Consider the following 27,679-nt stretch of genomic DNA (forward strand, 5'->3'; position numbering starts at 1 on the left):
TTTCTTTGCAAGGCTAATATTGGAACGTACTAAAAGAAATGACAGTACTTGCCCATAAGCAATCATTGGAGAAGACTTGCCCATAGGGAATCATTGGGGAATATTTACAAATAGGAAGCATAGAGGAATACTTGCCTATAGAGAAACTATACTTGTCCATTGGGGTATAATACGCTGGGGGGTCCTTGGGCAGGTATTCCCCAGTGATTCTCTATGGGCAACTCCTGTCATATTAGCCCTTTCCCAGGCAGAGGGAGAGAAAGGAAAGCGCTCTGGATGTTGCTCGGCTCCGTCGCACCACCGTCGTCTGGAAGCTCCGACTCTAATCCGTATCTAGACCTCATTGCAACGCTGTGTCTGCCGGTCAAACCTTCCCCTGGATGCAAAGGGATTTTGCAGCACTTTTGAGGCTGCATCCGGTTTGGTGGCGCTTTAGCTGCCATGGCGCAAGGCTATGGAATTCTGGGAGTTGCAGTTTGTTGTGGCACCAGGGCGCACCTTTTATTTGTCCATGCCCTCCCTTTAACGTTTTGCGGCGGCCTTGGCCTTCCCTTTCTGGGGCTGCATCCAGGCTTCAGAATTAATCCGGTTCGACCCCGCTTTAGACAACCGCCAGGAGTCCGTGCCAGGCGTCTGTAGCATTGCGAGACATTCAGCCTTCTCTGTCAGAGAGAGCTCTGGTGCCATAAGAGTCCACACTATAAGTCCCAGAATGCCACAGCCTTGAGCCATGGGACTAAAGCGGTGTCGAACCGGATTGTTCCTGCAAGCGGAGGAGCCGGCGGAGTCGGTCCAGGGAGAGGAGCCAGGCTGGAAAAGAAAAAGGGGCTCGTCCGGGGCCCTCTCTGCCTGCGCCCCTCCCTTCTTCCCCAGGAGCCCCGGGCAGCAAGAGAGGCCGCGAGCGAGGGAGGGAGCGGGGCCAAAGGCGAGGCACGGACGGGGTTCGAACCCGCGATCTTCGGTTTACGAGACCGACGCCTTACCACTTGGCCACCGCGCCTGACGGGCTACACGCAGGGAAGGAGGCCGCCAGGGGGAGGCAGCCCCAGCGGCAGGGAGGAGGAACGCCAGGCCCCCTCTCCTCCGCCCAAGGACCCAGGGAAGGGGAAAGCAGGCCACGCAGGGACCGACGGCCTCCCTGCCTGCCTGGCCCCCTTCCTCCTTCCTCTTACCTGCCTGCTTTCCTCTTTCCTTTCTTCCTTCTTTCCCTCCCTCCCTCCCTCCCTCCCTCCCTCCCTCTTCCTTCCTACTTTCCCTCCCTCCTTCCTTCCCTCTTCTTTCCTTTTTCCCTCCCTCCCTCCCTCTTGCTTCGTTCTTTCCCTCCCACCCTCTTCCTTCCTTCCTTCCCTCTTCCTTCCTACTTTCCCTCCCTCCTTCCTTCCTTCCCTCTTCCTTCCTTCTTCCCCTCCCTCCCTCCCTCCCTCTTCCTTCCTACTTTCCCTGCCTCCCTCTTCCTTCCTACTTTCCCTCCCTCCTTCCTTCCTTCCCTCTTCCTTCCTTCTTCCCCTCCCTCCCTCCCTCTTCCTTCCTACTTTCCCTGCCTCCCTCTTCCTTCCTACTTTCCCTCCCTCCTTCCTTCCTTCCCTCTTCCTTCCTTCTTCCCCTCCCTCCCTCCCTCTTCCTTCCTACTTTCCCTGCCTCCCTCTTCCTTCCTACTTTCCCTCCCTCCTTCCTTCCCTCTTCCTTCCTTCTTCGCCTCCCTCCCTCCCTCCCTCTTCCTTCCTTTTTTCCCTGCCTCCCTCTTCCTTCCTACTTCCCCTCCCTCCTTCCTTCCTTTTCTCCCTTCCCTCTTTCTTCCTTCTTTCCTTCCCTCCCTCCCTCCCCCTTCCTTCCTTCCTTCCTTCCTTCCTTCCTTCCAACTGAAGCCGAGAGGCTCCCCTCAGAAAAGACTCCCCAATTAGCCGCCTATTGCCTGCCCAGACCGAGTCGCCCCTTTGCTAGAAGGGAGCTGCGTCCACACTACGGAATTAATCCACTTTCACACCGCTTTAGCTGCCTTGGCTCCTTGCTATGGAACCTTGGGATTTGTAGTGTCTTGTGGCACCACAGTTCCCCCTGAATGACAGAGAAAGTCGCCATGCTGCAGGAGGCCCCAGGAGAATCCCTTAGCAGCAGGAAGCTGTGGCGGTTGTTTAAAGCGCGGTCGAACCGGATTAATCCTGAAGGGTGGATGCAGCCCCAGAAAGGAACAAATTAAATAAATATGGAGGACGTGACTTAAATAAAAGCTGAAAGCGCTCCTATAAGCGTCATTCCCAAAGTGGTGCTCAAAATGGAGGGCTTTGTGGGACTCCTCCTGGAGAGAAGGTTGGAATGAAGGACGGGACCCCTCTGGCAGATTATCACACTACATTCTTATAGCACTGCTATGCCGCTTTAACGGCTCTGGCTTCCTCCTGTTGCATTCTGGGGTTTGTAGTTGAGGGAGGGGCCTTTATCATTCTCAGCCAGAGAGCTCTTAGGCCTCATTGAACTACAAACCCCAGAATGCAACAGGAGGAAGCCAGAGCAGTCAAAGTGGAATAGCAGCACTGTAAGAGGGTAGTGCAGCAATCTACAGAGCAGGTCGGACAAACCACATTACCACACTGAGCTGTTTTGGATGGGAACTGACTACTTTTCCTTTAGGCCCCAGTACACTTCAGTAAGAGCCAGTGTGGTGCAGTGGTTTAGGATTGGACTTCAACTGTGGAGACCAGGGCTCAGCCATGAAAACCCTGTGGGCAAGGCCCACACTCTCAGCCCCAGGAACCCCCATGGTATGGCCGCCGTAAGTCAGAAGTAAACAAAGGTTATTGTTGTGATATTTGAAATGGTACGTGACAAAGAAGATGTATATAAAGGGACACAGGAATTGTGTGTGTGTGTGTGTATTTTTGTTGGGATATAGCAACTTCGCATGCTGAGACCTTCTAGTAATGCATGTCTATGGTATTTTATTGCTTACTAACAACCCCTACTCATTGCCCCTCCTCATTTCCTGTTTACTCATGAGGAGGACACCTAACCTTTTTGTTCCCTGGAGAAGAAGAAAGCAAGGATGAGTCGCCATTACTATCTACTTACCTACTAATCTCCTTGCCTGTGTCTGGAGCTGATGAAGGATGCTGAGGCAGCATCCTTTCCTAAGATACATGTAGACTACCTTTCTACCTCATTTTTCTTGCAACATGAAGTTAGAGCTGTGTATCTCTTCATACACATGATTTTGTAAGTAAACTCGTTTCTTTTTCACTTTTAACCAAGTGACTGTGTTTTTATTGGGGACACGTGGCTGGGAGAGGAGTGGAGCTAGTTGAGTTTTCCTGCTTGCCCTTATATTCCGCTATGTGAACTCTGCTAGTAAGATTAAACAATCTTGCTTACTTTCCTAACGATCCTCAAGAAAGAACTACATTTTCCCAACAGTTTTGTTAATAATTACATATTATATATTTATTTAAAATTAAAATTCTGACAGTTTAAATTCACCCCAATTAAACTCCTCTGTCAGTCCCCAAGGGATCTTGTAGCACCTTTGATTCTGGAGGATGGGGCCATGTCAGCTGCATTATTTCTACAGTCCAGTTGCACCAATACTTTAGGCTTTCCGGTCTAGAACTGTTGGAACAAAAGGAATTCAGTCTTTCAGTGCTCATGGAACCCAGACTCCACACACACACACACACACACACACACAGCAGATGTCCCTAATTGGCTCAGTTTTGGCTAAGATCAAGTGTAGCACAGTGGGCCCTTGGTATCCACCTGGGGTTTGGTTCCAGGATCCTGCCCCCCCCCCCCCCCCCTGGATATCAAAATCTTTAGATGCTCACATCCCATTATATACAATGGCATAGTAAAATGTTGTTCCTTATATAAAATGGCAACATCAATGTTTGCTTTTGGGAATTTCTTTGGGCAGGCGAGGGAGGGGGTATTTTCAAGCTGTGGATGGTTAACTCTGTGAATGCAGAAGCCACCTGTATCTTAATTACATATTATAGAGGAGATGAGGGGAAACAACCTTGGGCTGCTGCCACTTCTGAGACATAGTTGTTTGTGCTTTCTGTGAAATGAAGTGCAGTCCTATTCACACTGGATTTAAACGAGTTACAGTGCAGTGGTGTACAAAGGGACGGTTTTCAGGATGGTGTGACCCCCCCCCCCCCTTTCTGCCAATGTGCAATGGTGCAAGGAGCAGAAACAAGAACTCCTGTAGGGTTCTGTCATAACTGTTGCTCTGCTGTTTTCTGGCAGGAGGGCTGGTCATATCATCCTGCATGCCCCATTCTCCAGCACTGTAGATCTCTGTCACTAGGTGCATCTGGATGGCTTTTAAGATGGCTTTTACAGATTAGAAGATCAAGAGATGGAGCATAGCTCCACCTCTAAGGCAGTACTTTGACCTGAATTTGCTTGCCCCTTTCAGAATCTCAGGACTCTTAAGCAGGAGAGGAGCTTCCATTCATGAAACATTTGAATGAAAAGATGGATACCCGTAACACTTTTTAAAAAGATTCTGGGCTAGAGCTCAGTGCAAGACTTTGCATTTTGGAAGGTCCCAGGTTTGATTCCTGTATTCTTTTCTGGGAAAAGACTTTGTTCCAAACTCAGTAGCTCAGGGACAGAGTCCATGTTTGATGTGCAGAACATCCCCAGTTTAATCCCAGGCAGATCCAGCTGGAACTAGGAAGGAGGACCCCACTGACACTAGCAGCGCTAGTGAAGCCAGGGGCATCACTGTGGGGGTATTGTGCTAGTTTTTTATGTCACAACTATTACCACGACATTTAGTGATAAATGGGAATTATAATTGATGATACTACATACTACACCATACAGAATGCTTAATTTTTTTTGTACTACGGGTGTGTGTATGTTAATGTGGGATGGGGTGATATCATGAGTTATAGCACTGGGTGATGCCAACCCTAGTGATGCCACTGAGTGAAGCCCCTACTTATCCTAGGAAGAAAGACCAGTGGTCTGAGTCATCCACCTTACACTTCTGGTGTCTTCTCAGAAGTAAGTCCCATTTGGATCAATGGCAGGTTGGATATTCTCAGGTAAGTAGGGACAAAGTGACAGCCTTGATATTTAATTTTGTTGTTATTGTTGAAATGTTGGTGGGGCTTACATGATGCACATTGAAGGTTTTGGTACTATGAGCTTTTTTTTGCTATGTTTTGACAGATGGTGGCTCTGCACTGGGTCAGTGCATATAACGTCTTTATATTAGTTGGAATATGCAGAAGCTGCCTTGGAACCTTTTCTGTTCTCATCATTTTTAAAATGAGGAATGCACTTGGCCTCATCTGGGTGTTTTTGTCCCCCTCTCCACTTTTTGGCCTTTTGGCAGTCTGTGTAGCTCTTGTAGGTTCCCAGGGACAGAAAAGTGGGCCCGGGACTAACCTGTTCAGGCACCATTGATTTACAGGAATCTACAACTCTATCAGAACTTGGGAAACCAACTTTTTTAAAATAAGAACTCCCAGTATCCCCTGCCCCAACCAGCATGGCTACTGACTGGGCCAGTTGTAGCCCAATATCCAAATAATGTGAGCATTTTCCTTCATTTGACAGTTATAACAATCTATTCATGACACAGAAAGCTTTCTTTCTTTCCTATCTACACTTTGCTTTCAGTGCATGTGTATTTTCTTTGGCCTTGTGGTAGTTTCCAAATTTCAGATTCCTGTCTCTCATTTATTGCTTCCCTCTCCTCCCCGCCCCCTTCCCTGTCTTCAAAAGGCCAAGAAAGATCTCAGGGTGCCATCTACTGGAGTAACTTCTAATAATGACATTTTAAAAAAACAGCAATTAATGTTTGCCTTTTTTTAAAAAACAAACAAACAAACAAACATACTATGTCAGTTTTGGACATTAACATTTTCCAAAGGGTTTTTGGGGCTGTGCTGTGGCTCAGATTGTTAAAACACACAATTTCCTGACTCTCATTAACACTTCACAGAGGGTTTCCAGAATAGGTTGCAGCTACCCATTGAATTGACTATCGATTATCTAGTACTCCATCCTTCCTTCCGGTTTTAGTTGACCTAATTGATTTTAGTATGAATCTTTTAATGTATTTGTGATTTAATTGTTATTTTAGGGAGGGGAGGGTAGAATTTGGGATTATTGTATATTGTTATTTTACTATGTATTGGACTGTTTTACTGTAAGATGCCTCAGTCCTAGTCGGAGTAGGCGGCACATAAATAAGTCATTTTTGTTGTGGTTGTTGTTGTTAATAGAACCTATGAGCCTCCCCATCTGTTAAGACTGTGGCCTGATACAGACAGACCAAAATAAAGCGGCTTCGAGTCACTTTGGAGGTGTGCTGTTTAAATGATACATGCGTCATAAGAGTCCAGAAGCCGCACCAAAGCCACGCTCCAGTCCTAAGGACTGGAGTGCAGCTTTGGTGCAGCTTCCAGACACTTAGGACGCATGCATCATTGAAACACCATACCTCCAAAGTGACCTGAAGCAGCTTTATTTTGGCCTGTCTGTATAGGGCCTGTGATTCAGTGCATAGCCTTAAATGCAGGCGGGCTGGGCAGACTCTGTTTTGAAACTGAAGTGAAGTAACCAGTGTTGTAGTGGCAAATTCTGAAGTTCAGGCTCTCATGATTTTACTTTAATTGTCATAGCGCTGTCCTTTAGAATTTTCAGCTAAGGAGCTGTAGTGCTTCTGGCCAAACTACAAATCCCAGGATTCCATAGGATGGAACTATGGCAGTTAAAGTGGAATCCTAGCACTATAATCCTGGAGTGTGAAAGGGCCCCAAGAACAGTGTCTGTAACACCACCCTCACTGCTGAACATTTCGGGCAGCTGTGTTGATGTAAAACAGTTTACAGCTGTTTTTCAGGTCTTTTGTAAAGCTAATGGGTCTTGCTCACTTAAGATCAAGCAGACACCCTCAAATACAACAAGGGTAGGTCTTAGCAATATATGATTGCAGCTGAATGCCATTCCCCTGCCCTTGTTACTGGATTCTAGCTAAACTCAGCAGAAACAAGGATGCGTGCAACATAGTCCCTGCTAAAAAAAAAAGTCTCAGGACTTTGGCTCCTCCATTACACCATTGTAAGTGATATACAGAGACACATTCATCATCTAAAGAACCTCCACTACAATTGGTAAAATCTGGGCACAAAAGTTAGAATTGTACAAACTATTGTATTCCCTATTACGTACAATGCATGGATGTAAGAGTTGGCCAGTGAGGAAAGTGGATAAAAAGGAAAATCAATTCATTTGAAATGTGGTGCTAGAGAAGAGTGCTGAGGATAAGCCAAAAGAGAAACAAATGGGTCCTTGAACAGATTAAGCCTGAATTTTCCCTGAAAGCCAAGATGATAAAGTTGAGGCTGTCATACTTTGGTGACATCATGAGAAGGCATGAAACATTAGAAAATATAATGCCAGGAAAGGTGGAGGGATGTATAAAGAGCGGAAGGCCACATGGTAGGTGGGTGGACTCCATTAGGGAGGTCATGGGTATGAATTTGCAGGACCTAAGCAGACAAGTGAAGGATAGGGAGGGAGTCTTGGAGATGTCTCATCCACAGGGTCACCATGAGTCAGGATCATCTCGAAGGTGGTTAACAACAACCACCATGACCATTGCTTCCATGGGTGGCCTTCACTCTGGTCTTTCTAGCCTTCAGAAGCTAAGATGCTGAAATTACATGGGGATGGGGCGGTGAGCTGCTTTTGGGAAGGCTCCCCATAGAGATGTGTTTGGTTGCTTATCTTTTATCTTTTGGAGTGCAGTTTAAAACTTTCTGTTGGGGTGGAGCTGTCAAGGCCTTTAGCAATTAAAGATGATTCTGTTGTGTTATTGCTGCTTTTTCTGGTATTTTAGTCTGTCTTCTTATGCACTGTATGCTTTTTTGGAAATAAGCCTGAATACAGTAGGAACTCACTTCTGAGTAAATGTGCTTAGCATGCTCAGCCTGTTTTAGGCCTATATTGTGGTTCACTTAATTTCTGTCATAATGTGCTTTGAGATCCCCACTGAAGTTGAAAAGACAGAGTGTGCATATTTTAAATACTGTAAATGAATATATTAAAATACACAGAGGGATTATAAATATCACTTTTATAACACTTATGTAAACATGTTTCAAACACACAACTGAAGAAGAGAGTACAGGGATGGGGTGTAGTGAGTTAGGGTTGCCATAATTGTCCACTATTACCAGGAACAAAATGTGGAACAAATTCTAGACCAAACTGTAGGACAACTGCAGGACAAAACTCAGCCCAAAATGTAGGACATTTAAGAAAAATGGAGGATCTTAAATGTCCTACGTTTTGGGCTGAGTTTTGTCCTGCAGTTGTCCTACAGTTTGGTCTAGAATTTGTCCTATATTTTGTCCCTGGTAATAGTGGACAATTATGAGTTGGGCTTTTGTCATTGAGGCAGATGGGTTTTGGAGTCCTTATTAGCGGCATGGCCAAAGCATATTAGCTGTCCAGTGGTAGAGTATCAGTGATCACCTTTGAGACTTTTTGCATTAGCTTGGCTCTTTGAAGCTGAGAAGAGACTGAGGGAGTGATTTTTTCTCTCTCTTGTTATTAACCTGCTTGTACAGTTCTTCTGTTAGCTATGGGAGAAAGGAGAATAGTTAATGCTTGAGAACTTTGTTTGCATATTGCAAACAATATGCATTGTTTGTTTCTGCACTACATAACACTTGGGAGTCTATCTTCCATTTGGGTTTGCCTATGGGGAGACCCCCACTTAGAAGGCATATAATTAGTTATGGGAAATTTGATCACCAGCTGCCAATTGAGTAGAATTAGTTGTTTAGGTGTCCAGCTCTACTATGAGCTATGAGGGGATTATGGTGGAATGCTGCTCTACTGTATACCATCTGCTGCATCATTTACCACCAGTAAAAGTTATAGCAGTAAGCTGGGAAGTGTTCATCACCAGATGAAGTCTTGGGAACGCCTGAAACTGCACCAAGTTCCAGCACAGACTAGGACGCTATTCAAGTAGGCCTATACATTTATAAAAGCAGAAATACAGCCAACCCTCCATATCGATGGATTCTTTATCCACAAATTCAAGCTACAATGCCTTGAAAATGTTAAAAAATATAAATTCCAAAAAGAATGTCATAGCATTTTCTTGCCAAGAACTTTGCCATTGCTTTTGTCTGAGGCTGAGAGTGTGTAACTTGTCCAATGTTAACTCAGCAGGTTTCCATGGCTGAGGGGAGATTTGAACCCCAATCTCTTGGAGTGCTAGTCCAGCACTTAAGCCACCACACTCCATTGGTTCTTTGGAAAATTACACACTTGAAAAAGTTCTGTTATAAATTTGACTGCATGATGACACCACAAAGCTATATCAGAATGAGGGCAGGGAGTAGTGCTCTCACTTTGACTAGTCTTTCTTAAACTACAATATATTGTCACTCAGATGTGGCTATGATAGATATCAAGAAAACAAATTAGAAGGAAAGCAGAGCACTCCCCACCTCCCTCTGAATGGGCAAAGCTTCCTGCCAGGATAGTACATTTCATCAGGGCCAATGTTTTTCACAAAATGGGTTTTCCATTTCATCTCAGCTTCATAGTGCACACATCACACTAACAATGGGGGCAAAACAATTCTTATTTTCTTAGCAAGTTATCTTGCTTTAGGTACACAAGATATAGAGTCAAAACAGTACTTTTGTAATAAAAGGTTACTGAAGGGTATTTGAATCTGTGGTTTACTTCTTGTGAACACAGTGGGCCCTTGACATGTTCTTGGGTTTGGTTCCAAGACACCCCCCCCCCTTTTTTTTTGGATATCAAAATCCATGGATGTCTCATTAAATATAATGGCATAGTAAAATTGTGTCCCTTATATAAAATGGCAAACTAAAGGTTTGATTTTTGGAATTTATATATATTTAAAATATTTACAAGCCATGGAGGCTTGAATCTGTGGACAAAAAAAATCTGTGGATATGGAAGGCCAACTGTATTAGCAGACTACTGCTATTTTGTGAATTAAGATTTCCTATGCACACCATGGCATTTTATTTGAATTTATTGCCCTTCATCTGAAAACTGTCACAGTGAGTCTGGGCTGAAAAAGAGGAAAATGAAAGATTGCTCATTTGATGTAATATAAAGCAACAGTTTCTGCTGCTGAAGGCCGGAGAAAGATAGAATAGCCAAATGCAAAAGTCAACATCATTGCTCTTTCTTTAATAACTATTGCTAAATCTGCTTTATGGATAATCTTATCTCAACCAGGAATGCCCTTGTAACCTCCATGCTTGAATATCTTGCTGATCGATCCTATAGCCATCAATGGGAAAACATGTTATCATCCATTTGAACCAGGAGATTGTGATAACATGGTAATGTATCACAGAGTGCTGGCTGAGTGTACCAGGAGGCTGAATTGGCCTCATTTAGATGCATCAGGTGTCTTCATGCAGCACTATGCTCACCCTGGGGGATGAGGTGGTGGTGGTCTACTAGGGCCCATCAGTATCCTGAGCAGGTAACCCATTCAGCCTGTGCGCATATGTTTCTGAAACTGGAAAAGGATACAGATTCTGTGGATGGTGTCCTGCTGACCAACAGTCTCCCCCTTCTGAGCTGGCTAAAATAATCTCAGATATATTGATGAAGCTGTTTGTTTTACTCCTCACTGGAAAGAATGGCTGAGGAACTCATAGCTATACAGAAAACCTGGGTATTGCCCAGGTAATATCTGGCCCCACACAATCAACTGGACATACCATCTGCTAGTCAGAATGAAGATGGTATATGGATAAGGGAATCTAATACAGGCTGACCTCCATTAACAATGCCCATGACAAAGAAGCTTTGTTTAACTTATCTCCCCCTTTCCTCCTCGTATGTCTAGCTGAATTTCTTTAGCAGCATCAGCATTTGGAGAATGATGGAGGAGGCCTGGAGAAACAGACTGTTGCTAGTGGGTTGCAGCAGTGCACCTGGGATAACAGTGCAATACAGCTTTAGCTGGGAAAGAATGGGATTCTAATGTAGCTAATCCTAATATAGCCATATGTTCCTTCCTACAACAGGCAAGTAAGCAGCATCTGCCTTTAGAATCCTACTGAGCATCTGTGAGCAGAAAAACAGAGAGAACAAGCCTTCCTCACTAGCCATCCCCAATGAGTTCAAAATGCATAGTGTCTTGCCAACAAAATGGAAAGCTTAAGAACAGTGGAGGCTAGTAAAAGGAAAAGTCATGCCTGGATGGATTTTGAAAGAAGTCTTCAAGTGGTCTATAGAAAATGTGTAAATGTTTTTGTTTCTTTTCACATCTGCATATTGTTAGTTGTGAATTAAAAAAATTCTGAAACATGTTGAGTGACTCTTCATGGCAGGAATCTATCCCTGTTCTATGTTATCTTTGCCTCTGGTTCCAAATGTTTTGTTGAAGAAATCATGCCCAGCAACACATGTACTTCATTAATTCAGGTATATCAGTGTAGTTCCATAGTTAGAGACAGAGGACTGCCCACACTTCACCACTTAATTCCATGGCATATGGTATAGTGATTTGAGTATTGGAAGATGACTGGGAGGCCAACCAGGGTTTGAATCCCCACTTAGCAATGAAAGTCACATTCTCTCATCCTTCAAGGAAGGCAATGGCAAGCCTCCTCTGCACAAATTTTTACCAAGAAAACACTGAGAAGGTTGACATAAATTGAGGTTGACATATCAGTTAGACATATTCCTAAGAAGACAGTCTCTTCTATTGTGGGGAACGGGTTACTGGACTAGAGCTGGAGCCAAGGCATTTTTAAAGTAAAATTTGTGTGTCTTTACGGACACCTAGTTCTAGCTACCTGGAGTTTAAGGCGGGGCTCAGGGGATTAGATCAGAAGAAATATACACACAAACTCTCTAACTGTCCCTCCTGCATCTCTCTAGCATTTTTAGCCGCTCACTTTCCTGTTATTGTTTTAGAGACAGTGCAGTGATCATGTGCACATGAATTGGTCTGAGAGACTAGGTCCATTGTGGGCAATCTCTGTGGGCCCAGCAGCTGGTTTTTGGCCTCCTGGACCCCACTGAAGGCTGCTCCACTTGCTGATGAGTCATTCCAATCCAAAATAAATAATTGTCCTTAACAACTGTAACTTTTATGGTACTTAACTACTGTTTGGGATGTCAGAACTATAATAGAAATTAATTACTTTACAGAGTCAATTCCCAATTCCTGGTTATCTTCATACTGCAAGATGGATGGTGGATTGGGGATAAGAGAACCAACTTTAAACACAAAGTCTAGCAGGAGAAAATTTGACTTCTATTCACCTGGACTGAAGAAGCAGCTAACCCCCTCTTAAAAGTGAACAGAATACATTATTTGGGTAGGGTAAGCCATCAATTTAATTTGTTCCAGACTTTAAAAACGGACAAAAGATGCAACTCATTATAAATAACAACAAACCAGGAAGGATCACATGTGTGAGTGTGTAAAAGAGACAAGACAGCTTTTACAAAAAGACTGAGAGAAAGAGAGAGAATTACTCCATCCATTCAACACAACAATTCCAAAAGAAGACAGATTAACTACTTATTCAAAAACTTGCTAAATACTCAGGACAAGATGTAGATCATCTAGGAAAAGCAAGAAAGAAAAGAAAATATCTGTACAAAAATGAATAGATTTTCTTTCTTTTTTAAACATCCTATTGAGGCACATGAAATACAAACTCAGTTCTATTTTATATATACAGATTTACAATAGATATTTTTTGGGGGGAGGCAGTGCCAGAACAAAGAACAAACAAACAAATGACCTTCAAAATATATAAAACTTGTGGCAAGTAGCTGATCAAAGGTGAAAAAAGAGAAATCTGTACACAGTCAAGTTGAAGGCACAAATACTAAAAACTATAATCATGCAAAACAATTAAAAAAAAACATAAAAATCTCACCCTTATTCATAGGTACAGTTGGTGCAAAAAAGCAAAACTAATGGCTCCCACAATAAATGCTTACAGCAATTCTCAGTATATCAGTACTGAAACATACAGGAAGTGCAGTGTATGTTCTGCCTTGTAGCATAGCTTTGAAGTTATGTTCTGCCTTGTAGCATAGCTTGAAGTGGCAGAGTGTTAATTTTACAAGGTGGGGTAATGAAACTGAGCAATTATCCTGATGGCACCAATGGCTTAGGAGGGGGAAACTTGTAGGATTTCCCCATTTTCCCTGTTGTGACCTTCTTTGTGAAAACGTTTGGTTGCTTGAATTGTTTTTCTCCCAAGTGCATGGATGTTCCTGTGCTGCTTGTGTCTTCACTAGAACCAAAGTAAAAAAGCTTGCACCACTTGCTTATCTGTACAGACAACTATTTTTACACCAATGGAAGATCTAAATACTTTTAAACAAATATTTGCTGGTTTTTTCTCCTTCTTGACATGTGCTCTATGTGTTCTGCAACCAAGACTAGAGTTGATTTTTGGCTGCCAGGTTTCCCACCAGAAGTTAATCTCCAACTCACCTTTTCAATTTTGTCAATCAACCCGAGCCACTCACATTTAAAAGTCATGTGCTATTTGTAGCTTTCATAAACATGCCCTTTTTATAATTGGTGAAATGCAGTTAAGTGCTAGCTCAAGCCTGCACCATAGTAGACAAGGAAACGTCAATTGTCTTGACTTTGCTTATTCATGGATATTTCCCTGCTGAGATGAATATTACTCGCTGAGGTTCTCTCTGATTTTAAACGATACATACAGAAATGGCTGCTGTATTCCATAGTTCAGGACAACACAGTTCCAAAGTACTGTATTTCTCCCTTTCAACTCAGCGTTTCTAACTACCCAACTACCTCAAGCCAACACTCTGCAGCAGCTGGTGGCTTGCTCCAGTTTTTAGCCCAAACTTCAAAAAAACCCAGTCCAAAGTGCTGAACTCTTTCCCCAGATAAGGTCAACATCTTGGACAGCTCCTTCAAAGTATGAATTTAAACCCACCGTGGATTCACTGTTATGTGGATGCCACCAGCCCTCACTGTCAACAGGACTGTCATGAACTTTTGAACTGGTGATGTGTCTTAATTCCTACAAAGAATCCTACTTTAACATCAAGCTGTTGTTATAGGCCTATATCTGACTGCTAGTCCCAACAAGAGTAGGTGCATTGATTTAGCATGTTCCCATTCAGTGGGTCTACTTTAGTTGGCATTAGTAATTGACCCTAAGGGCTAATATAAATGCTGTTTAATGATACAACTATTCTTTTTCAGTGATCACAAGTTAATTTTCCAAGCCTGGGTGGCAAGAGGAAGACACAGAGGGATTCTGAGGAATGCAAAGTAATAGTTTTAACCAACTGCAGTATTTAAGTAAAAGTGAAATTCCATCAACACACATCAAGCCATCAGATCACAATAATAATAATAATAATAATAATAATAATAATAATAATAATAATAACTTCCTAGTTGACCACTTATTGTTTCAATATCTGATGCCTGGGATTCTATAAAAGCATCAGTAAACCTGGATCAAAAAGGCCTCAAGTATGTTTAAGAAGCAACAGTGTAAAGCTGCCCTGAAAGATTTTGTAAAGCTAACAGATCTTGTTCACTCAAGACCAAGTTGCCTCCCTCAAATACAACAAGGGCAGCTCTTAGCAATATAGTTTTGCAGCTGCCCTTGATACTGGATTCTAGTTAAACTCAGCAGAAACAAGGACGTTGAACCAAGAGTATAAAGCTGATTTTCATTCAAGCAAGTGCATTAATGTTCTGATAAGAAAATGGAAAATAATTGTGGTGAGAAAAAAAATATTGTTAGGCTTTTGTCTCTTCCCCCCCCCCCCCCGCCCCTTGACCCGCTCCACAAAAATTAAAAAAAAAAAAAAAAGCATTGTGGCATCTTATTGTTTGATCATAATCATCCACTCTTGCCACTGCATCTCTTGCTTAGATTTGTATGTGGATTATATTGAGAGCCTCATTCTGGATTGGTCTACAAATCCAAGTGAACTGGCAGTACCCTTTGCTACTATTCTGGTTCAGTTGGTTCATATGATATGTCAGAGAGAAGGATTTGTATGACACCCTGCGGCTGAAACTTCATATCTTATGATGTGTTTTTTCCTCATAATAGAGAGATTACAAATTAATAAAATTCCCCTCCTTCAGTGTGACATTGTTGATATAAGCAGATGTTTTGGTACAAGTCATTTGCAAGAGTTGTGCTGATCAATACAATCTGAATCAAGATACAGAATAATTAAAACCAAAACAAAACAGTTGGGTGGTATCTGATGGGTCAAGCCAGCAGTAAGAATCCTTCTTAAGGCACCTTTGTGAATAAAGACACATACATCCACTCTTTACTCTCCAGTTGACTTGCCATGGGCTAAAGGGCTGGAACACCCTTGTTACATCTCCTGCTTCATTGATTAAACCCACCTAATCCAACCATTCACCTACACTGCTTTTAAGTGTTTAGTTATTAAAAACTCCTACAGATTCTACAACTCCCCTGAGAAACTCTTCTGGCTAGAAAGTTCTACAAGCCTCAATATTCTGACTGCAGTTTGTCTTCTTTCTCCCTTTGACTTGCCCATGCCAGGCAGATGTGGATTCCTTACTATGCTGACACAAAGAAACCTTTCATGAACCTGATTGGTAGAGCAATCCTGTGTATGCCTACTTAAAAGGACTGACTTTCTCTGAAGTAAATACATGTAGGAGCACAGGCTCAGTATGATAGTAGACCAGCTTCCAGCCTTCTCTTCTTCCAACTAAATTCAGTTCCTTCTGTCTTTATTCACATATACAGAGATGAGAAAATCTCAAACGTCCTTAGCAAATTCATCCACGCAGATAATGTTTTCATCTAAACAATGTATCTTTGTACTGCATGGCACATACAGTTCAACTAATGACTTCTCAAAGAACCTCCCAGCCATTGCTGATCCTAATCCATGATTTGGAAATTGTATATTTTTAGGGAGGGGGAGCATAGGAATGTGTAGTTTCAAGAAATCTAAACAAGCAAGCCAGATTCTGTTACCATTCTTTCAAAATGGCAGTCTCAAGACAAAGGCACTAGGCTAGAAAAGATAGTTGGCCATTAGACATATCACCCATGTTTGTGTGCAACATCATTGGCATCAATAGCTATAAACAAAACCAAAATTGGCACATTACTTATGAAAGCTCATGTAAAGATGATCTCAAATAGTTATTGGGCTGAGGACTCGAAGAAGTCATCATTCAGTATCTTGTAATGGATCAGAGGTACTCTAACCCAGTGTCTTCATATGTATTAGACTTCTACTCCCATGTCCCATGTGGGCATACTGGATGGGGAAAATGGGAGCTGTAGTCTGGCATTCCAGAGGACACTAGGTTGAAGAAGATTGCTCTAACTTAAACCTCTCTACAACACTTGCTTTATCAAAACTATTTAAAATCTTTCTCCTCACAGCTCTTGGAAAACACACCATAGTCCTCCAAGACAGAACAGCTAACCCTTGTGTTTAACACAAAACCTTTCCTTCAGTTTCTCCAGTTCCTTACCTCCTGCTTCCAGCCAACACAAGCACTTTCCCTCTTCACTCCCCTCTCTCAACTTTCAGCATCTCTGCACTTCTCAAATCTCAACATGCCCAGTCCTTTCAGCATTTAAAGAAAAAATGTCATATTATTAAAATTGTCATCACATCAAACACTTTACCTCCAGCCCTGTAAACATGGCCAAAGCCATCACTTACTTCATGAGCCAAAGTCAAATCACTTTAAATGTTGGGAGGATCCACCCTCACCTTTCCCCAGAGAGTCACAAAGTGTTAAAACAAGTTATTTATGGAGTGGAAAGTGAAGATACTGCAGCACATATGAGTTTATTCGCCCTTGAATAAAGTAGGCCTAAAATCCAGTTCTTAGTTCCAATGAAGTATACCCAATAAATCAATAGGAGCTTGTAGATTTCCCCTTTTTGTAAGCTACATTGATTCAATGAGTCTATTCAGCACTAATAATTCAATTTAGGCATTTAAATTTAAATACTTTTTGTTGTTCACAGAACAAAGAAGATAATATGGCATAATGCATTCTAGTCCATTTTAGTGATTTTGTGAATCCACTGGTCATCCTTGGAAGGGCAGTGGGGAGGAACCTGCATGTCTGTGTGATTAAAAAGGACTGTAAGATCATGGACTCAATGTCAAGCCCATCAAATGCAAGTGTTAAATGCAGAGATGATGGCAAAGTAAGTTTAAAAATCATTAGCGATCTTAAGCTAGAGATCACTGGAACCTATGGTAGAAAACCAGAAATAATTTCTGTCAGGGGTTTCTCCACTCTTTGACTCATGCAGGACCACAAAGTCTCCTTTAGAAATTGTTCTGCCTCTGGACACAGCCAAAATTTTTTTCCAAAATCTCCTGCAATGAGAGCTAGGAGTAAGAATGGTCTTAATAACCACCAAAGGTCTGAGGAATGCCATACACTGTTTTACTAGCCCAGTAGCTCATCCCTACTTAACTATACATTTTCTTCACATTTCTTTTCCAAAGAAACAAAGGGGAAAATGGCACCCAACAATAGAAAGAGATGCAGAAAAATAACATCTTTGACTGAAAAGTTCCAGAGCACCCAAAATTTCTATGATGATTCTGATGAAAACATCTTTATATACTGAGGAGGAGAAGGGGGAAGACTCATGGGAATGTCCTCCAACATACTTTGTATCTCAATGGTATGAAGAAAGCTAAAAGAAAGCTTGGAAGAACTGGGTGGGTGGACTGCCTGTGGAATCTATATTTCCCTGGAATCTGAGGCCCATTACAGATGGGCATAAAGTACGGACTGGATCCATATTAGGGTTAGAAAGGGGCATCCCTTCCGGATGCCCCTAACCTTAATATGGACCGAGTTCATACAAAATGGTGGCGCCCGTTCCACATGGGGGCCGCCATTTTTACGTAGCGGATGCCCTGCGTCCGCATGCCGCACAGCACATATGATGCTGCGAGTGTGCCATTGGCGCCTCGCGGTGTCATATCTGCGCCGCAAACAGAAGCGCCATTTGGGTGCTTATTTGCAGCGCGAAGGAGCCTCGCGGTTTGGACGCTGGGGCTCCTCTGCACTGCAAATGGCGGCGGTGGCAGACTGCCCCTTCTGGGTGGTCTGTAACGCGCCTGAGATTCACTAACTAGAGCTCAGCACAAAAGGCATACAATGAAAGAGTTCTGAGCTTAGGTATCCAATCCCTGCTTATCAAGTACTGTTTTTATTTCTGCAGCTTAATTTAGAGGAGGAGGGGATCCATTTCATTCCCAGTATTAGAAAATAACTGGAATAAAAATTCCCTGTCAGTCTCAGCAAATCACCAGTAGTCTACCAGAAGAACTAGATTCACTTGCTACATACCCTTAAAATGCTGTTTTAGTGCATTGAATATAGCATCAAACTGATCAACACTAGAGAGTTGATGTTTTCATTTTTTCCCCCTAGCTACTGTTCCTAGGCTTAAAATAAAATGTACACATCAAATTTAGTGCCTGTTCAAAAACAAGATATGCTTTAACTTGGAACTGTAAGCTTGAGATCAGCTCGCAGTAATTAATACTACACGTATTTACAGATACAGGAATCTTTCCAGCTGTATAGCTGTTTTACACATTATGCATTTTCTATTTTCTGCATGTGAACTGCCTTGGCAAGTAGGGAATAGCACAAAACTTGCCTTAGACAACCACAGTCTCTCCCTCTCTTACACACACACACACACACACACACACACACACACACACACAAATACATGGACTTATATGTGCCTGATTGTCACATGCAACAATACACATGCAGCTTTCATGCTATTTCCTACACAGAGAGCAACTCCATGCAGAAAGGCAGTCATGTGTGAAGCAGCCTTTACAGGGCATCCTTTAACTGGAAGAAGCAAACTTGCCTTCTACTGAGGTTGTGGTTCGACTCTTAGTGATTTCCCTGCTGTAGTCAGCCTGTTCGATGATGTACATTGAAAACAATGTTAAAAAATTACAAAATGGTGAATGAGAAAAGAAAGAATGAGCCAGAGTGACCTTGGGAATGCTTTCAGATAGTAGTTGTGATTCCAGATGGAAAGTTACTTTTCTGTAACTGCAGACAAAGCTTTGATAACTTTCGTTTGGGAACTACACCTCTGAGAATGCCCCAGCCTGCACAGCCACTGGCCAAGCTGACTGGAGGATTCTGGGAACTGAAGTCTCAAAATGTAGCTTTTTCAAACTGTGCCAAAGTTGACTATGCAGCCTTCATTGGGTGAGCACTCCTAGTTTTTCCTGACCCACAGATCAGACATGCAACCAGCTCTCATGCTCTGCTGTGACTTGAATAAAACTGAGCTACCATGCTGAATAAATAATGTGGTGCATAAACAAACTTTTGTTCTAAAGTCTCAGTGAAGAATTTTAAAAACATTGCTCTTCAGTAAGCACAGGGACTGAGTTCAGCCTTAGGTCCCTGGAAATCTCATTAAGGCAAGCATCTGTACGATTGCCACTATTAAATAATTAATCTGTGCCTCCAGTGGTGTTGAACTGATAATAACTGCAAAGCAAGGCTGAAACCAGTGGAGATTGGAGAAACTTCTGGGCACTGAGATGCAACAATACAAACCCCCAACAAACACCTCTCAAACCCCAAGTCTAGGCCTGTTGATTTCTAATGTTAAGAAGGTGATACAGAACTTCTAATGTGCAGTCCTTAAATGGGCAGCAAAGCAGCTCTCTGGGCTGGCTCCACAGTTTAATACAGGGGTTGCCAAGGTTGTCACAGTACAGTGAGTTTCAGGATGCCTTTCTTGCCCAGTGCAGTTCAAAACCTAATCTCTGTCAACACAGTCCTTCCACTATCTAGTATCTTCCACATGTGCTAAATCGCCATACCCAGAATCCACTATCCAGCCTACAACTCCCAGAATTGGCCATGATGGCTGTGGGATTCTGGGACCTGAAAGTTAGCTGAAGGATTCTGAAAGTTAATCAGCTGACATGTCAGGAAGGTGTCAGGTTGGAAAAGACTGTTCTTGCCAGTACCATTTTTAGGGCAGTTAGTAAACCTGAAGTATAGAAAGATATGTAACAAACAATTTTGTAGATCTGAAGCACGGCAGAATGTTGGCAAAAGGTGCATGCCTGTATGTGCAGATGGGAGTAATACTTCTGGCTGCCAACCGCTATCAAGGTTTTATGGCCATTTACATGTCTTTCACATTTCACAATTCTAGCGCTATGATTCCACTTTAATTGCCATGGCAACATACTTTGGAATGCTGGGACATGGAGTTTGGTCAGGGGCACCAGAGGGGATCCCTGGCTGAGGATGCCAAAGGCCCCCTCCCTTCACTGCCAATCCTAGGAGCCATGGCAATTAGTGGAGTCATAAAGCTATAACTGCATGATGTGAAAGAGATCTAAGATACTAGATATTTTAAAGATGCTTAAAAACAAAATAATATATCCAGTTCTCTACTCTTTCCCCTTTTGTGTCTTACAGTCTTTTTGAAGAAACAATGATATCACTGATCTTCCTGCAGCTTCAGCAGCATAATGCCAGGAAAACAAAAACACCCCCCAAAATCAACATACTCAGCACCAGTGAATTGAACTTGGACGTGCAACACATTTCTAAGATGAGGGGAAGAACTGCTGATAAAGATGTGAGCATGGTTTGTGGGGGAGGAGGAGAATTGGCACTAGATATGTATCCACTGTCTTTTATCCTCACATCTCTAGAGGTAGTGTCATTTTTTGTCCAGTATCTAAAACAGTGCAAATCCAGCTACAGTTATTTCAATACAATCCTGTAACAGTCTGTCTCCGCCCCCATCACAACACCTCCAAGTGGTGAAAGTGCATGAAACCTGACCAAGCCAATTATGATTCACAGACAAAAGTGTAACAAACATCATATAAACATGCCCTGTGTATCCACACAAGGTTTTCATTTTATATATATAACACATATATATATATTTATAGGTTCATTTACAGTAGCAGAGTGATATTTGGGTCCAATGGCATCTTATCAGGTACATAAGTCCCTGCTGGTTTCCCTTTCTGACCCCAGATCCTCAGTTTTTGATCTCCAGGATGGATGGGTTGTGGTCCAGAATGGCTAGGATGATCTTGTCCATGTACTGGCGCAGTCTGTAGTTGATCTCCTCCTGTTCTTTAAGGGCTTCCATGAGCTGGAACAAGGAAAAGAGAAGGGCTAAATTAAAACATCTGTTCCAGGATGGCCAAACCACTCCAGATTACTGTATATATACATATATATGTGTAGAAATTTTAGTAAAAAAGTTGAACAAAAAATCTGAGTCGGCTTATCCACAGGTCAATATGAGTACTGTAGTTTAATTCTTGTTTAAAAAGGAACAATCTCTTGATGAAAGTCAAGAGTGTATTCTGTCCTGGAATCACTGACACCTCCCTCCCCCGGCGCCCCAGGTACTCTCTCATCCATTTAGCCTTTAGGGTGAGCAGTTACACCTGATGGAACTTTGTATGTTCTTTGGCATCATTTTCCATTATTTCAGCCTTTAGATCATTTGTTATATGCCCCTAGGTTTTAGCCTTGATTTATCCATGGGTCATATCAAAATCATAATTTTGTCCACAAACCTGCCCTCGATTTATAGTTCAGGATATACAGTAGTAAACACAAATAAACCAAAAGGTCCAGATGTACCTTTGACCTTCAGCCCTTTAACTAACTGTGGAGGCATGTCAATTTAACAAAAAAAAAATGGCAGGTCTTTTAAGATAATAATAATAATAATAATAATAATAATAATAATTATTATTATTATTATTTTAGGCACAGTGAGGAGAATGGGAAGTACTTCACTCTGCTTTTGTCTGTAATGAGAATTACTCCCTTCAGGTAGAGAAAGAGGCAATTCAGCCCATTCTTCAAAAGTGAGATCTGCCCCAATTTCCCCACCTGTAATTCTGGGGGCTAATATACAACTTTGTGGAAGTACTGAGAATAAAACCAGCCTATAGTTCAGGGATAAAGGGAAGCGGCAGCTTAGTGGTTAAGACACCAACTCTGATGATTGGAAGACTGGAAGGTTGGCACTTCGAGGTCTGGGTGCTGCATGATGGGGTGAACTCCTATCACTAGTCCCAGCTTCTGCCAACCTAGCAGTTCGAAAGCATGCAAATGCAAGTAGATAAATAGGTACCACTTTGGTGGAAAGGTAACAGCATTTGGTGCAGTCATTCTGGCCACATGACCACTGGAGTAGTTCTCGGACAACGCTGGCTCTTCGGCTTAGTAATGGAGATGCGCACCACTCCCTACAGTCAGTTATGACTAGAAATTCATATCAAGAGACTACCTTTACTTTTACTTTGATAGTTTAGGGATGGGCAACTCTGGCAGATCTGGAGATCAGTTTTCTGCCCCGACACTCTCCAGAGCTTGAATGGACTTCCAAAAATAGAGGGCTGGTGGGGGGAGGGGGAAACAAACCCATTATTTTGGCTGTTTATGGCTTAGAAAAACAAGTTTTACATTTTTTTAAAAGCACAAGGTGTCCCAAAATCTGTTTAAGCGGTAACCTGCTGTCCCTGGAAGTCTCCAGGAGAGGCAATTCACTCCCCATTTTGCCAGAAAAATACATCCCACTTCAATGGGAAGCTAACAGAGGGAGAGGATAAGAGTTTCTAAAATAGATTTTTGGGGGCTGCACATGGCCCCACAGCTGCATTTCACCTATTTCTTCTTTTGCTGCATAGCAGTACTCTGAACATGTGTGTGTATGTGACTGACTTAGAGGCTCTATAGCTGGCATGCACAGTTATGTCACCCCAATGGAGAAGAATAGTGTGGTGGGGCAGAGTAAGGGGAATGGCTGGTGATGCTGCTTCTGCAATTTCTACCCCACCTCCAAAATCTAGCTCCTTGAGGCAGCTATCTTATTCTACCTAGTGGGAGAGCCAGCCCTAAAAGAAGTTGCTCTCTCTTCAAGGTGGTGGAAGCTGGACTGTCTACTTTCAAGGATACTTGGGAGGTTGTTCTTCTCACCATTACCTTTCCCCTCTGTCTGTCCCTTCCCTTCTGTGCCCCTCTTCCCATGCAATGTGCTACTTTTCCCCACAGGAATAAAGGACAAAGGCACATATACATGGCAGAAAGAAGACTGGGTTGAGGGCTAACACTGCCCCTTTAAGAATCAAATCAGTCCTGATAAGCATAAATCATTTGAGGTGTCTATTTTATGATCATACTAGAATATGACAGATGTGGGGAAGTGACTAATTTGCTATATGCCAGGTCCATTTATTTTCTACTGAGTTTTATCTTTAGAAACTTTGAAAGTTCATGCACATAGAAACCTCTTGAATCTTATGCCTTTGTTTCCTGTCCCCATCCAAAAGCTCCTTTATCTTAAATCACATTCTCACTTGAATAAATATAACTGGGAAAATGATTTTTTTAGTAAGTCTGTATCTGAAAAGTTTACATTGATATTTCAGCATCCTAACACGCAGGCTTAATTAAACATGTCTGAGTGACACTTAAATCTGTATACAGCAAGGGAGAAGACATGATCATTATCCATTGAGATATGCTGGTAGAACACTTCGTGCCTGCTGAATGCTGGAATTGTTGCAGACAGTGCTGGCCATATGGAATTGCTCTGACTCTTAAGAGCTAAGGAGACTATTCAACATTAGAGACTGATGAATCTCTTAGTGTTGGTTTCTCTCAGTTTCTAATTTCCTAATCTATTTTTATTTTGTCCTCCAATTTTTAAAAGCACAATAAGATTATTAGGCACTTCTACAAGTACTTGGGTCTTTATGGATTTTTGCTTAAAGTACAGATGTTGTAAGTATACAAAACAGGTGGACAAATCAGATTAAGGGGCCACATGTGCTTCTCCAGTGCAGGCACAAAAGAAGTCCAAGGGAGGATACCCATGTGCACAGTGTCTTTCCCTTCTGTTTCTCAAGCCTCACAGAAAGTTTGCCAATAAGTGGACAAGGGGGCAGAAACATAAATTGAAGACTCCCCAAGATGGCTCCCTGTAATTGGACATTAAGGAAAAGGTAAAGGTTTCCCCTTTGATAAGTTTGTCAAGTCATGTCTGACTGTACGGGCAGTGCTCATTTCCATCACTAAGCCAAGGGAGCCAGTGTTGTCAAAGATGATCCCATGATCATGTGGCCAGCATTAATACATGGAATGCTGTTACCTTCCCATTGAAGTGGGATGTATTTATCTACTTACATTTGTACATGCTTTCAAACTGCTAGGTTGGCAGAAGCTGGGACTAGTGACGGGTGCTCACCACATCATGTGGCACTTGCATCTCGAAGTGCCAACCCACAAATCTTGCAACCATCAGAGTCAGTGTCTTAACTGCTGAGCCACCATGTCCCTAGGAAATGCAAAAGTCATAGGAATTTTGTTCACTCCTAATGCATGGGAGAACCCACACGTTGGCTAAACCAAAATCAATGTTGAAATATAAATCTGCCAATGCAACTTTGGCAGTACTTAAAACTGAGTTTCAAAGTTTAGAGCTTACAGTTAATCTGTTACTTGTTTGCTTAACATTGGAGTCTGGCCACTGGGATTTCTCTCATTCTTTTTCCAGTATGCTCATTTAAGCACTTTACCTCATCTCTGGAGGCAGAATCAATTTCAGCAGCCAACGACTGGGCTTTTGTCTGTGTTGCAAAAAGGTTCTTGGCTTCATAAAGACTCAGGCTAAGAATCTGCCCATTCAGGTCATCGTTTTGGTCACGAAGCTTCTGATTCTCCTATGGAAAGAAGGAGATGAGAAAGGAAGCAAATTTCACCTTTGACTAAATAAGGAACAATTCAGTTTTGAAATACTAAAGGGACTTCATCCACAGTTTGAAAATGTTCAAAAAAAAGTATAAATTTCAAATATCAAACCTTGATTTTCCATTTTTTATAAGGGACACCATTTTGCTATGTCATTATATTTAATGGGACTTTAGCATACACGGATTTTGTTATCCACGGGGGATCTTGGAACCAAACACCAGTGTATAACAAGGGTCAACTGTATACAAGAGCTAGCCTGCTTCAGTGCTAATGGGGCAATAGGTAGTCCTCAAGCAACCAACTGCCCCTTGCAAAAAAAAAAAAAAAAATAGCTATAGTGGGAGAACAACAGGTCTCCCTCTTTATTGGAACTTGTGGTGCCACTGCTGTAATTTCCCATGTAAAGACTACCTATTACTTGAAAAAGGTATTTTTGGACTACATGTCCCAAAATGCCTCAGCCAGAAAACCCAAGGCTAAGCTTGCTGTGGGATTCTGGGACTTGTAGTCAAACAAAGTACCTTGACAAAGTTTTGATTCCTTTCAGTCAGTTTCATTTACATTTAAGAGCTAACTATGGTTTTTCACACAGCTGTGAAATCAATGCTCCAAAACCCTGAGCTTGTGGGCCAGACCCTCATACAAAATTTTCATGAATGGTTGACACACAGGGGATCCAGCAGCCTCCCACATCAATTTCATGAGTGGCAAATGTCAATTGGTGGTTATATGGAACAATAATGTGTACTAGAGTAAAGATGCACTTCAAATTCACACAAAACCAGATAAGTGTGATATATGCAACCTGGTTGTTGAGTTCCTGACTAGACACCTGTCAGATTTCACTGCTAACTTACAAATGAGGCCTTGTGCATACCCATATCCAGAGATGTGAGGTGGAAAATTTTCTATACCATACACACACTAACACAAAAATTCATCCAGAGTTGTTTGGACAGTTGCAATTAATCATGTTAGATGGCTAAATATAGGATATGAATTTCTGATTATTCTTCTAAGAATTAGCAAACCCTAGTGCTCAGAGGAATAGACTAACAAATGAAGGCACTGATAAACTCAGCTTATGAATCAGCATAAGTAGTAAAGATAAAATATGGTAGGTTGCTTGCACACACAGACACATGTCCATTCTTTAACTCAGTGATTCCCAAACTTTGGCTTTTCAGGTGTTTTGGACTTCAGCTCTCAGAATTCCAGACCATTGGGCATAATGGCTGGGAATTCTGGGAGCTGAAGTCCAAAATACTTCAGTTTGGGAATCACTGCTTTAATGAAATAGAAGACTTACCTAATTGTACTGAATCAGCTTTTTCTCAGCTTGAAATGAACTGGTATGTAGTGCAGACAGTGAGTGAATGAAGCTGAAGTTACCATGGTTATAGTTACAGTTATAGTTTTAATTAATTAAAATTAAATATCCAAAAGTCACTAGATCCTGTCTGATCTTGGAAGCTAAGCAGAGTAAGCTCTGTCTAGCACCAGGATGGGAAACCACCAAAGAAGGTGCTATAGGCTATATTTCTGAGGAAGGAATTGGTAAAACCACTCCTGAGTATTCCTTGCCTAAGAAAACCCTATAAAATTCATGGGGCCACGATAAGTTAACATGCGACTTGAAGACACATATGCACACAAAAGAAAGTTAAACTGGTACAAGTTTCAAGTACAATTCTTTTTCAGTATATGTCCTAAAGAGGGGTCTTTCATATGTAGATATTTTTGTGAAATATAATGGAACATTATTATTATTAACCTTTATTTAATATGGTGTTTTATTTATAGCATTAGAAATATTCCAATAAGAAATAATTTCCATGTCAAAGCTTTGAATGTGTTTGGATAGAACATTTATTAGAGCACAAGAATGTTTTTCAAAAAAGTTTCCCATTCTACTTTTTTCAGAAAACTAACCTCACTGCCCATGTCTATAGTTCAGGAAAGTTACTTTTTTGACTACTAGTATCTAGAATCCTGCAGCCAGCATGGGGATTCTCAGATTTATAATTCAAAAAAGTAACATCTAAGCTTAGTCCTCATCTAGATGTATGTAACACTTTAAAGACCAAGGCGGGTTACAAACTGCCACTTGGGACGTCCCAGTTTAAAAAAGGGGCGTCTCTTCCAGACGCCCCTATTCCTGTTACGGACTCTGTCCGTAACAAATGGCGGTGGCCTTTCCACACGGCCACCGCCATCTTGACATAACGGATGCTATGCGTCCGCACGTCGCGCGGTGCTAATGACGTTGTGAGTGCGCCATTGGTGCCTCGCGGTATCATTAGCGCGTCGCCAGAAGAAGCTCCATTTTGGAGCTTCTTTTTTGCTCCGTAAGGGAACCGCGCAGTTTGGCTGCGGCGGCTCCCTCGCGGAGCAAACAGCAGCGCCAGGAGACCGCCGCAAAGCGGCGGTTTGTAACACCTCAAAGGCACTATTTGAAAGCTTCTTAGCATGACAAAAAATATAGTTTCTGAGTGCATCAGTCTCTGGAGATAGGCAGAGGGATGTTGGGCTCTGTGCCCAGCTACAACTCACCTGCTTTAGCCGCTTAATTTCATGCTCCATTTCCACTTCTCTTGCCTTCGCATTAAATTCACTCAAGCTAGATGAAGAACTTCTCCCTCTTCCAGGTCGTTCACACTCAAGCTTATACAACTGCAGGTGTTCCAACTCCTTTCGCAAATCCTCAATAAGCTGAAGAGAAATAGCGATACAAAAGACCAATTCATTAAGCAACACATCAAAATCTGGGGCATAAAACCAACTGACAGTGTAAGGAATATAAATGTGTTTGACAGAAATAAGCTCCAGCACACCTAAAAGAACCTAGTG

At 42.2% G+C, this 27,679-nt stretch overlaps 1 protein-coding gene and 1 non-coding gene across 7 annotated transcripts in view; both read right to left on the bottom strand.

Annotated features, from left to right (window-relative positions):
* Nucleotides 1–928: 928 nt before the first annotated feature.
* Nucleotides 929–1,000, bottom strand: TRNAT-CGU (transfer RNA threonine (anticodon CGU)). Its single transcript has one exon. It is a non-coding gene; the product is annotated as a tRNA-Thr (tRNA).
* A 19,671-nt stretch (nt 1,001–20,671) lies between these two features.
* Nucleotides 20,672–27,679, bottom strand: part of RAB11FIP4 (RAB11 family interacting protein 4) — a 230,674-nt gene continuing 223,666 nt past the window's right edge. For all 6 annotated transcript variants that reach the window (XM_089478118.1, XM_089478111.1, XM_089478108.1 and 3 more), the window contains 3 exons: nt 27,383–27,541; nt 24,655–24,798; nt 20,672–21,209 (listed from right to left, as the gene is read on the bottom strand). In XM_089478118.1, the coding sequence (XP_089334244.1) occupies nt 21,093–21,209; nt 24,655–24,798; nt 27,383–27,541 (420 nt within the window). In that variant the 3' untranslated portion in view covers nt 20,672–21,092. The remainder of the gene's footprint in view (nt 21,210–24,654; nt 24,799–27,382; nt 27,542–27,679) is intronic.

Source organism: Sceloporus occidentalis, unplaced genomic scaffold, assembly GCF_023333645.1.
Source record: "Sceloporus occidentalis isolate IW3139 unplaced genomic scaffold, rSceOcc1.0.p SCAF_1, whole genome shotgun sequence".
Taxonomy (NCBI): Eukaryota; Metazoa; Chordata; class Lepidosauria; order Squamata; family Phrynosomatidae; genus Sceloporus; species Sceloporus occidentalis.